Here is a 12,196-nt window from a genome sequence, read left to right as displayed (position 1 = left end):
TTATCATTAGCAAAACAAAGGATTCAGTCTTTTGTTTTGTTTTGTTTTTGTTTGTTTTTTTAATCCAAAAATGATTCATTTTTACTACAAAACGCAAATGAGATTTGAGATGTGGTGAAAAATGACATGTGTTCGTAACATGGGGGAAAAGACTAAATGATCTCCTGTGATGCATGTCTGTAGAAAGTAAACGTGTCTTATAGCTATTTTGAGGGACTGGCGCAGGGTCAAATGTGCATTTGGGCTTGTGCAAGTGTGAGTTTATCTTTTCATATTTGAGTCTATATCTTTATAGGCTATATATGTTTATTTATGTAAGTGTGTGGTCTGTGCCATGTTTGCTTAAGGTTGATAGTTGATACTAAGCTGCCACCATGCAATATAGACTCTGCTGGCGGTTAAGGATGAACGATTTGATTGACAGCTGAATGGTTAAGGACTGATGATCAAGGCTGCAAATGTCTTTCTGTAACAGCCAATCATTGACTACAATGATGAAGTCCTCTGTTGTACAATGACACTTTCTTGCTTTTTTCATTTAATGTTTTATTTATCCATGCAATAGCAGTGTTTGTAAGAATATAATTTTTGTATTTGCTTATATGTGGGACGATGTCAGCTCTCCAGCTGCGTGAGGGGTCGAGTCATGTGGTCCCGTCGCATTCCAGTCAGACACACTCGCCACGCGACAGCAGCAACACGATCCTCGGAGCGGAACACTACACACCCTCCAACACACACAATAGTTTAACTGCTCTCTGTCACGCTTTCTCTGCGCGTTTCATTATATTACAGCGACACCTCTGTGTGTTCTGTGTCGTCACCAAAATCCTCCATCTGACACCAACGCAATGACTTTCTCACAATTCCTCATCTCTCTGAATTAATCAAAGTGACGTTTTATTCTGTAGCTCGTAAAATGAGGATCGCCTTATTTCAGAGTTTGCAGGGAGTTGTTCAGAATAGCATAATATACTTTTACTACTTTTGCAGTATATAGTATGAGTATTGTGTGGAGAATGTGAATGCATGGAAAAAAGTGTGTATTAGCTATCACAGCACATTGCACTGAAAGGGTCCCACTGCACCAGTGTTTGGTGACTATGGCTGACTATGCTTCAACAAAAGTAGTCACTATACTGAACAGTGTTTATTGCACAGCACTCAGAAAGAAGTAAACTTGTTTTTCATTATAAACATAGCAAAGTTTCTAAACCCTCAGAAACACACAAATCTGAGCAGTTATATCGTGTGTGTGAACTATATCTACTGAAGAAATTTTGAAATGTATTCAAAATAGATCAGGTGTTTCCACATGTTAATGCAAGAAAAATTAAAAAAGTATAAATCACAGCAATATTTGAAGATATTTCACAGCTGCAGCTATAGTTTACAGTGTACAGTTACTCAAGCTTCACAACCATAGAAACACATTAACTATTATACCGGGCAGAACAGCATTCCGGCATACTCTCTCTACCTTATACATGATGTATTACTTTAGGCCTACTAGAGATCAAGATAACAGGGCTTCCTTAATTAGAGAGGCACACACGGCCTGCTTACACATTAACTTTAACTCTGTTGCGTATTCTCCCAATGTCTAACACCTACACCAACTTACTACAGGTATGATTTATTTGCTTACACTCAAATATAAGCATAGCTGCTACTTCTGAATTAGTATGCCTCACAATAGCTTCTGAACTGTGAATTGTGATCCCAGGAGTTCTAAAACAGTTTCGTTCTATTCTGTTAGCCACAGGGAAACCCATATTAGTTTGACAGCATAATTTGAAGTACAATTATTGAGTACTTTTTGTATTATGGCTGATAAAGTGTAAATGGTGTTCTTGGTTATAATAGAAGTGGTGCAAGGAACAGCCAAGAGCCTGCAGATAATAGCCATCATGTGTGTGGTTTACCAAACTATAATTTGGGGGTTATTTGAATTACCCCCAGAGGTTGGCTAAATATACTTATAAAATAAATGTTTATTTTATTCAAAAAAATGCAAAAGTACTTTGAGGTATTGGGTTTGGCATGGTATATTTTATTTTAACACCTGTTCTTCTGTATTTATGTGTGAATTTTATAGAGGCCTGCAGTTAATGTTACACCTCTTTGTCTACCTAGTTAACCAGAGGCTTTCTTTAGGAATTTGTCCATCCTTTGGTTTCCAATCTCTGGATGCTGGAATGATTGTTTCCACTTTTGAACGCTCCTTTATCCACCCCATCTTGGCAAACAAACTGTGAAGGTACCACGACCCTAAGCAATCAGTACTGGTTGGCTTAGTGTCCTTTCCATTGTACTGTATACAGAGTGATACAAATTTTTGTAGGCAAACCCAAAAGTAAGCATCACCCTGGTTCCCTCAACAAAAACTCAACATGATTTTTCCACTGGCTTTTGAATTCTCACAGAAAATAATCTCTGTGACCAATGTTTATGATTCTTACACATTTTGTTGTTTTGTCCCTAACAACCTCTAGTCCAATTTAGCCACTTGTCAGCATTACTGATGAATTTTATGCAGTAGACTAAAACAGCTTTATTTCAGGCATTTAACCAAAAACCCATTCAAAAAAACAAATTGACTTCAGGACGATGGAACCAGAAGTGCTAAAATGTGAACTAGTTTATGGGTTTTGGTCTACAAATATGCGTTATCTATCTAATATGCAGCACTCTATTTTCTATTGAATTGAATGTCCAAAACTTTGAGGTTGAATGTGAGCAGGATATTGTTTAATCTGAGTTGAAATATACAGTATAAGCAAGTATATCTGCATTTTATGTGTAATATTGAATTGCAGAATGACAATTTCTGAATTAGGTAACTGTTATGTATTGAACACATCCTGCCAAATTTCCTTTTCCTCACCCCCAACCATGTCTCATCTCCTTTTCCTTGTTCTTTCACCTGTACACGTTATTTTCCAGGCTCCTCAAGGTGCTCTTTCCAGTCAACCTCTCAATCTGGAGGCCATCTGCAGGGGGCTTAACCATGTCATTAGAGATAGACCACTCACCCTGGCTTCTCCATGGCTAACTCAAGGCCCAAACTTTCCCTACCGTCTCCAGCTCCCCGAGGGCAGAGCAGAGAGTAAGAGACTGGGCAGAGGGGAGGGATATAGGGGTGTAAGTATCCCGTGTTAGACCCCCATGGGGGTCTCAGACTTGCGGGGCGGATCGGGGAGGAAGTCTCCCTTGAGACCAGCCGGCCCTCTCTTTTGTCTCGTAGTGGCAGGAGAATGGAGAAGACGTACCGGAGAGTAACAGAGGGAGGGAAAGTGATAGGGGAAGGAGGGAAGGAAAGCGGGACAGCTGTGGGAATGACAGGTTAGGGCTAATAGTGTAGCACGAGAAGATTTGAGACTCACAACCTTGATACTTGTAATGCGTCGGTTCACAATTAAAGAGACATTTGTTCTGTTACGGTGAGCTATTATTTTCAATAGAAGACATATGCGAAATGTATTTGATCCAGGTGTCTTAAAGCTAGTGACATATGCTGTATTTGTGTATTAGTTAGTGTTGTAAAATCAAGGGTGGTGACAATGTTAATTCATGGGACGAATTGTAATGTTTTCTTTTACGATTTGAAAGTACCAAAAACGTAAAAAAAAAAAAAAAAAACATTTACTTTGAAAAAAAGGTGTGATTTTAATAAATTCAGTCACAATCCTGCATCTAATATCAAAGCCTTTCAATCATGATGAATAAAAAACACTATCTACAAATTCATGATATAATATCACAAAGCTATCAAAATGTATAATATATCACCTGTAAAAGTGAAGAGTTGTTGTGTTTCTTGTCAATATGGAGCAAGTTGGTTTATCAATCCTCAAAAATGTCTTTAAAAAAAGGCAGTTTTTCAATCCTCAAAAATGTCTCTAAGAACATTGTTTAGGAACCCAGGTGAAGTTCCATCCCCCTTGTGCGTCTCGGCGTGTGAAAGCTTGCCCTTGAGGGAAACTGTGTGTCTTCACACTGTTTTGTGGACTAAGTGACATGCTAAATGCCAAGTCTGTCCTGCTACGGGACATACGAGGTGTGGAGAAAAGTTGACTGTTGCCCCCTGGTGGACTGGAGGAATCACAGCTTGGTGTGTTGTAGTATGGGCCAGGGCTTACGTCCTGGGGATGAAACGGAGTCGAGGCAGCTCGTGGTGGTGTGAAGTGTTGAGCGGTGGTCGTCACTGGTGGAGAGCTGACCAGTGAACCTGTAGTTGTGATGGTGTATAGAGTTGAGGGGTCAAGGGTTGAATAATCTGAACCCAAGCTCTGGGAGGTGCTGTAGCCACTGGAAGTGTCCAGACTGCAGTTTCTGGATGAGTCTACGATGTTGTTGTGATGTAATCGTGTCTTGTCTTTAGGTTTGGGGCCGACTGCTTTGTCCACATTTGTCGTACTGTAAGGATCTTCTGTAGGGAGGGGACATCTGAAAGAAGGGGTGTTGAAACTGTGTTCTGGGTCAACGGTGTTCTCGTCTCGCAGGCCTAGAGTTTCTAGTATCCATGAGTCTAGAGGTGGGGTGGCCGCCAACTCTTCAGTGGAGCAAAATTCCAAAGAGAGATTGCGGCAGGTCTGCTTCCCCTCTCCGCTATGAAGCAACTGGCTCAGGTTCCGGAAATCATCATAAGTTCTCTTTCGATGTCTTGGACCATCTGGAACCTTGCAGTTAGAAAGGAGTCTCTGTGATTTGAAGAAGGGAGAAAGTGGGAAAAAGAATGTAAGAGTTGATTAAAAATGTATTTTAAGGAAAGATCTGACAGGAGCGACAGTAAAGGGCCGTCCACACCAACACACGATAATGGATTCTGATTGGCTGTCTGTGTTTTTTAATTGTTTATCAACTGGAAAAAAAAAATATTCCAAAAGTGATTCCAACAATATTGTTCCTCTGTGTCATTATCGTTATAGTAGTGGTGTGGACATCCATATTCTCACAAAATTTGAAGTAGATTATTAAAACGTTATACTAGTTAGTGTTTTAGTTATCATCCTTGGTGTGAAATGGCCCTTAAATGATGGCCATTTAAAAGTATCTATCCATCCATGTTTATCCATCCATCTTTGCTTGTCCTATATATATATATATATATATATATACAGTATAGTTTTATAGATAATCCTTCTCTGTAAACTTTATGTTGGAATAAGAGTATTTCATTATAGAAAAAATTGACACACAACATGATACACACTATTTAATAGTGTAAAGATATTTGATAAGTTGTGAGATTTCTTACCTTTGTTTTTTCCTCTAAAGATTTAACATATGATGAGTTTAAAAACTCTTTGAGCTTGTTGTTCTCTTCTTGCAGTCTGGCCAGCTCTTCTTCTCTTTGCATTAGGGTATCTTGGAGCTTTAAGGGGATTTTTTTTTTTTTTTTTTAACACAGTTATTAACAATATGTTAACAGCTTTGGTTAAGTAATTAGTATATTATAATCTGTTTTCAATCTATTTAAATACCTGTTTGTTTCGTTGAAGTTGAGGTGACAGTTGGTCAGGCCAGGTGGACCGGTGACCCAATCCATGCTCAGACACAGGCAGTAAATCTAAAACAAACAGTAAATTTGAAACACAGGTCATTATCCTGATTAGCAGTGGTCTTGCAATGTGACATAAAGAAAATAAGAAAAATATAATAAAAAAAAGCATCAATGAAATAAATAGGCTATTTAAAAACAAAAGAAAGAGCCCAAAAGAACTAACACTTTGGATGTAGCCAGATACTCCACAGTCCATTTCTACTCTAACAAAACATGAAGAAAAAAATCCCAGATGGAAAAATTCCAGTTTGTCAAGGCGGGAAGCCTCTCGCGCCGCTGGTCCCGGCATATTGCAGGACTTACCCCGCCGCGGCGGCTCGTGCTGGCGGGCAGCGTTGTCCAGGGGACCGGCGTCCCAGAGGGAGACGAGCGTTGCTGTGGAAACGTCAACACTACCGTCAGCTGACGTCGAGGTGGAGTAGTCGTAGCGCTGCCCTCCTGCAAAGCTCAGGTCTTGGCAGGACAGCATGGTTCTCTACAAAATCCATCATAAGAGGTTTAAAATGGACACAAACACCGAAAAGTAATTCAAACTAGGCATTACGAGACATAACTAATTTCATTACCTACGTTTTGCAAAACCATTTAAAAACTCAATTATATATTCAACTCGTCGCGTTATTTGATGACTTTCATGGCTGTTGACATTTTAAGGGACTTTTTGTCAATTTCTCCATCTGCTTGTCTTGCACAACCGATTTGTCTTTTGGCGCCTGGGCACCTAAACGTCAGCTATCTAAACTTTTAAAATTACATTTGCGTTATTAGCCTAATTACTTGCGATGTGAAATTAATCATAAGTGATAAACAGTGACAGTATTTTTTTGTTTTGTCAGTGCACCGAAAAATAACGAGCAACGTGCACTAGCTACTGTTGCGTGACTTTATAGTGCCTCTAGTTCGCTTTGACTGACTAGTAATCTAAATTTTGTGTTTACTGTTGTAACTGTAGTTTGAAACGCTGCTGAAACACATATAGGTTAGGCTATTTGTTTTTACACTGTATAAACGTCAATCTGCAAAATGGTGCCAAAGTTACAACCTGCAGTGAAAAGTTCTTTGCTTTTTTATATATATATGTTTATTTAATAGGCCTATCTGATTAATACAGTTTAATTTATTTTTAAAAATAATTAAACATAATAGAAATGACAAATTATTCTGTCACGATAAATGAATAGGGAAAGGATGTTATATTGACAAAAACGTGCATCTGCAACTGCAACTGCAAAAAAATAAAATAAAATTGACATTCCAAAAACTCAAATTAACAAAGAGGAAGAGTTATTATTCAATGATTTATTAAAATTGACATCCATTCCATGTTTATGCCCCCTACAGTACCCACGTGTTGCACTGACTCCAGCAGCCAGCTCTCCTTGTATTGGATTATTATTAGCGTTGGCATTGTTTTTGTGCGATAATTATGCATCTCAAATAACTGTCAATGTATCAGACGCATGTAAACATCAAGATACATGTATATGGCACTCGGAGACCCAATTAAAAACCAACTCACAGGTGCGCGTAAAGCCAGCCCACCAATTGTTTTACATTAACAGGTGAATAAATAATCAGAAGCACTTACCAATTATTGGGGCAGGACGGCACGGGTAGGTGCGAGCTTTCCAAAGACCTAGAGAAGCAAGCGCGCAAAACTTCATTCAGATTGCTTTGACACTCTCTCCAGAGCGCAGCGGCAACCTGATTCGGTGTGAAGCTGTCAAGCTGATGACGTCACGCGTTCAACTGTTGGATCGCAGATGTGCAATTAGTGAGTGCTCGAGCAGAAGGCGATGCGTGATTGTGCTAATGCACCACGCGCAAGGTTTTATTGCTTTGGGATGGAGAGGTAGATGGATCCTCTGCGCATCTGAGTGCTGCGCGCTGTCCAGTGGGTTAATGTATAATTGCTCAACTGATAGTTTAGAAGCATGATGAATTAATTTAACCAAACGAGCTAAAGGACATGTTCATGACCCCCTCTCACAGAGTTAAATGAAAGGTGCATACCACAGAGTGACACATTAACATACTTTTGAGCATTTCTGTCAGTCTTTGTTTTTGTTTTTTGTTTTATTCCAAAGAACAGAAAGATTATAATTTTAATGCTCACGTGGGTTTTGTACTTTGCACCTGATTTGGAAGACATCACCAAATTAAGCTATGGCTAGAAAAATAGATTTACTGATTAAACTGTATATTGATACACACACACACACACACACACACACACACACACACACACACACACACACACACACACACACGCACACAACTAGTCAACATTTGATGTGGAGCAAAACCTTTCATCAAAGTTGTCCTAAAACTTAAAACCAAAATGTGTTCTTGTCTTAGGACAGCTTTGATGAACTTTTTTGATCCACTTCAAATGTTGACTACTGTATATGTAATACCCCACTTTGGGTTGGTTGAGGTGCTATATAGCACCACTGCCATACAAGGAACCAGTTCAGCCCCTGTATAGTTCTTTAAAGGTTCTCTAACTCTGTCTTAGACTCTTAGTTTAGTTGGGGGAAGGATTTAAAAAACTACATTAAAATACAGTGTATTTCCTGAAGACAAAGTGGTTCTCAACCTTTTTGCCCCCAAGGCCCCCCTTCTACCCGAGGAAATATTCCAGGGCCCCCACACAAGACTTTTTGACCTAGGAAAGCATAAAAGTGATTCAAAACAGGTTTTGTCATTGCAGCAAGTTCCCATATAGCAAACATATGAGAGTGGAGTAGCATATCTTAAATCAAAGGAGGAGAATGGGGTTCTTCTTATGGTTCTATATAGCACCCTTTGACGACCATTGGTGCTGTATAGCACTTAAAGTGATTGCCCTATGATTACAAGCCAGTGGACCACTTTTAGTGCTATTTAGCACTATTTTTGTTTAGAGTGTACATAGGCCTATATGTATCCTGGAATTCCAGGATGCAAAAAATCACTCCTAAATGAAATATAGGCTATTTATTTATTTAAACATTAAGATAATATTAATCAATATTATAATATTCAAGTTATATGTTAAACTGTATAATTGTCACATGTCCGAAATTAACTTAATTAAGGGGTGATATTTGCATCCTGCGACTGATTTTTAGGGGGATTTTTATTGTATTTTTTCTTTACCTGTTTTTGGTAAAGGGGTATTTTTAGTTTTTTTCTAACACACTTTAACAGTATTTCACATGTGTATGTTACAGGGACAGATATCAAATATCTTTTTGTAGAATGCATTAGTTTTTGTGATTATGAGCTAATTTACAGGATAGTCATAATGAGTTTTTTGCATCTTTGATAGTGAAAGCCATAGCCTTTTATCTGTTACTCTTCTATAAGAGTACAATATAACTAATCTGTTATATTTTGACTGATTTTTTTGACTGTGTTTTTCAACTACTTCCTTTGGTATGTTTAACTGAAAAAAAAAAAAAAGATTCATACATTTTTTTTTTCTTTTAGAAGTAGATTTTTGGATTAGGTTTAGTGTATAATAATAATTGTTATCAGCTTTATATAAAAACAATAGAAGTCTGTGGTATGTCCCCATTTAGATGTATAGGCGTCTGTGGGCACTAATTGCAGGGTTTTAGAATGACTTTATGCAGGTTTCGTGAGCAGCTTTGCCTGTGTGTAGAAAGGAGCTGAGAGGCGGAGGCAGGAGAGGAGGGACATGGTGAAAGTGTTTAATTCACTAACTGTAACTGCCAATTAAACAGGCTAAAAGCTCTGTCATTTCATCTGAAACCTCTGTCCAGCCTCATTCACACTCTGTCTTTCTCTAATAGTCCTGATACCAGAGAGGCAGAAAACCAGTAGCTCAAATTCTGCAGAAGTGTGCACTAATCTTTGTATGTGAGCTATGGGTATTTGTGATTATAAATAAGATTATAGAAACAAACAGAATGTGCTCATGATCACAAATAATGATGTCGGAACTTATATGTACAACTTTTCCTAAACAGTCCTACAAAACCTGCGAACACTTTATGGTCAGTTAATGAATTTATAGTTCCAAACAAATCAGTATAAGGATGCATTAAATTAATCAAAAGTGACAGTAAAGCAATTTATAATGTTAAGGATTTCTATTTTAATAATAAAAATAAATTACATTTTAAACTATTTTAAAACAGAAAACAGTTATTTTTAAATTGTTATAATATTTTACAATATTACTGTATTTTTGATCATATAAATGCAGCCTTGGTGAGTATAACACTTTCAAAACCATTAAAAATCTTACAGACCCCAAACTTTTGAATGGTATACAGTAAGTGCTGTGAACCTGCATTTTGATCACCCTTTCATGTGAATGCTGCTTCAGGACGTGGACTGTTAGGTTGTCAAACATCCTATGAAGTAACATTCATGTACATACTATGACTTGGAAAGAACACTTGTCAATGCATATATAAAATTTTAATACAAACCACAGAATATATTAGTTAAAGTGCATGGTAGAATATGTGGGAGATGGGAGTCTATTGAAGAAAGTCCACTCTTGAGGAGTGTGAAATGAGTGTGTGTGTTGGTGCACCCCTCTATGTGGTAACTAAACTAAAAAAAAAGAGGTGGCAGCTTGGGTAATTAAGAGTGGAGCTGTTGTCAGGTGCCTCATTATGACATGAATGGCGGTTTGTCACTCTCGTCCTACCTCTATTAAACAGCCTCTGTCCTTTGCTGTCAGCTGCTCTGACTGTTTATCAATCTGTCTGCTGGCAGAGCAGATTTTTTTTTTATTTTTTATTTTTTTTTGCAGGTCTGATTTTACAGCTCTGTTTCTGTAGATTGTTTTTTGGTTGTTTGCTAACCTGAGAGTGAATATGACAGTTTGAGAACAGATTGTATATATTTTTTTTTTTTGCAATAAAAATATGCAAAATTATGTTTAAAATAGTTTTTATGGGTATGGCAGCTTCCAGATTAACTAGCTTGCACTTTTGAGTGCAATGATGGAAGTTTGTATTGATTTTATGATGGATTGTATTAATGTTTGTTGCATTTCCCGTTTGCATGTAGCTTTGGATAAAAGTGTCTGCTGAATATATGTTAATGTACTGTATAAGAGGAGCATGTATTGGAGCAAAGAGTGTGTGTGTGTGTGTGTGTGTGTGTGTGTGTGTGTGTGTGTGTGTGTGTGTGTGTGTGTGTGTGTGTGTATGACCCCTGCTGACACACTGCAGACAGTGGGAGTGAAGAGGAGGGTCAGGCGGTGACTTTAGCCCAGTACACAAAACCAATTTTGGCTCAGTCAAACACATTAAAGACCCTTAAGTTTATGCATGCATAGAAATTCACTTCCTTAAACTCTCGAATATAATAATTCAGGCCCTTTCTGTTTACTTATACACCATCTGACCCCCCACCCCACCACCACCCCCATACACACCGTTCTCTCCCTCCCTCACTCTTTCACTAGTTGGAGAAATAATTGCCTTCTCTCAGGATCAGTGATGACGGTACAGGTGGAGATACCTGGGCCTCTAACCCCTCTGCCCCCGGCCCAGCTGTCTCTGGGTCCCGGCCCTTTTTTCTTGTGCAGCTCCCCACCGAGGGCTCTAATAACCAGCCACTGCTGCTCAGGATGTGTTGGCCAACAAACTGGACTCATGGGGCTTGCAACCTGTTAGAAATGTTAAGTGGTCGCTAAACTAGTTAGGCTAAATGCTTGTGTGTGATAGTTTTTTGTGACCCATATACATGAAGGCTAAGTTTTGAAACTCACCAAAATATTAAAAGCTATTAACAATGTGCAAGGGAAGAATACCATGATACCATAAGTTAATAGCATAGTATAAAACTACCTATATATACAATATGCTAGACAGTAAAATATCATACAAAAGGAAATGTTTAATGAGATCTTTTTTTGGCTCAAATGATTTTCCTAATACTTGTCTTGGATAAATTTCATAGAAATAATGAGATCTATTACTTTTGATTTCAGACTTTGGTATGTTTGCTAATCTGAGCACATTCTGTCACTTTTTAATGTTTCTGAAAGAAGTCACTTACATGTTCATCAAGGTCACATTTAGTTGATTAAAAATACAGTAAAAACGGTTTAAAATATGTTTACAATTCAAAATAACTATTTTCTGTTTTAATATATTGTAAAATGTAATTTACTCCTGTGATACCAAGCTGAATTTTAGGCAGCCATTGCTCCAGTCTTCAGTTTCATCCTTCATAAATCATTCTAATATGTTGATTTGTTGCTCAGGAAAATTTTGTTTTATTATTATCAATGTTGAAAACAGTTGCGCTGCTCCATATTTTTGTGGAAACCGTGATACTCTTTTCAGGATTATTTGATGAATGAAAAGTTTAAAATACAGCGTTTATTTAAAATAAAAATAAAAAACAATTTTCTTTTAACATTATAAATATTTTTGATTGTCATGTTTGATCAATTTAATGCATCCTTGCTGAATAAAAGTATTAATTTAAAAAAAAAAAAATCGTACTAAGCCTAAACCTTTGAACTGGTGAATATTTTAGCTGTTTATTTTAGAATGTTACATTTTTAGTTAAAATGTCTTTAAGTTGGTCTTTTATTGTACTCAGAACTTTTTATAGGGATTTTGGGACTAGTCATTATGTAATGTTTTAGTC

At 37.6% G+C, this 12,196-nt stretch overlaps 1 protein-coding gene across 1 annotated transcript; it reads right to left on the bottom strand.

Moving 5' to 3' along the window:
* Positions 1-3,598: 3,598 nt before the first annotated feature.
* Positions 3,599-7,542, bottom strand: LOC109048779 (geminin coiled-coil domain-containing protein 1-like). Its single transcript, XM_042771518.1, has 5 exons — positions 7,155-7,542; positions 5,870-6,041; positions 5,487-5,572; positions 5,261-5,377; positions 3,599-4,703 (listed from the first exon to the last, which is right to left on the bottom strand). Exons 2-5 carry the CDS (start codon positions 6,033-6,035, stop codon positions 3,903-3,905), a joined length of 1,170 nt encoding a protein of 389 aa, XP_042627452.1. The 5' UTR covers positions 6,036-6,041; positions 7,155-7,542; the 3' UTR covers positions 3,599-3,902.
* Positions 7,543-12,196: the final 4,654 nt, after the last annotated feature.

This window comes from Cyprinus carpio, chromosome A15, assembly GCF_018340385.1.
Source record: "Cyprinus carpio isolate SPL01 chromosome A15, ASM1834038v1, whole genome shotgun sequence".
Lineage (NCBI taxonomy): Eukaryota > Metazoa > Chordata > Actinopteri > Cypriniformes > Cyprinidae > Cyprinus > Cyprinus carpio.
The sequence above is the reverse complement of the archived record's forward strand: the minus strand, read 5'-3'. Positions and strand labels throughout refer to the sequence as shown.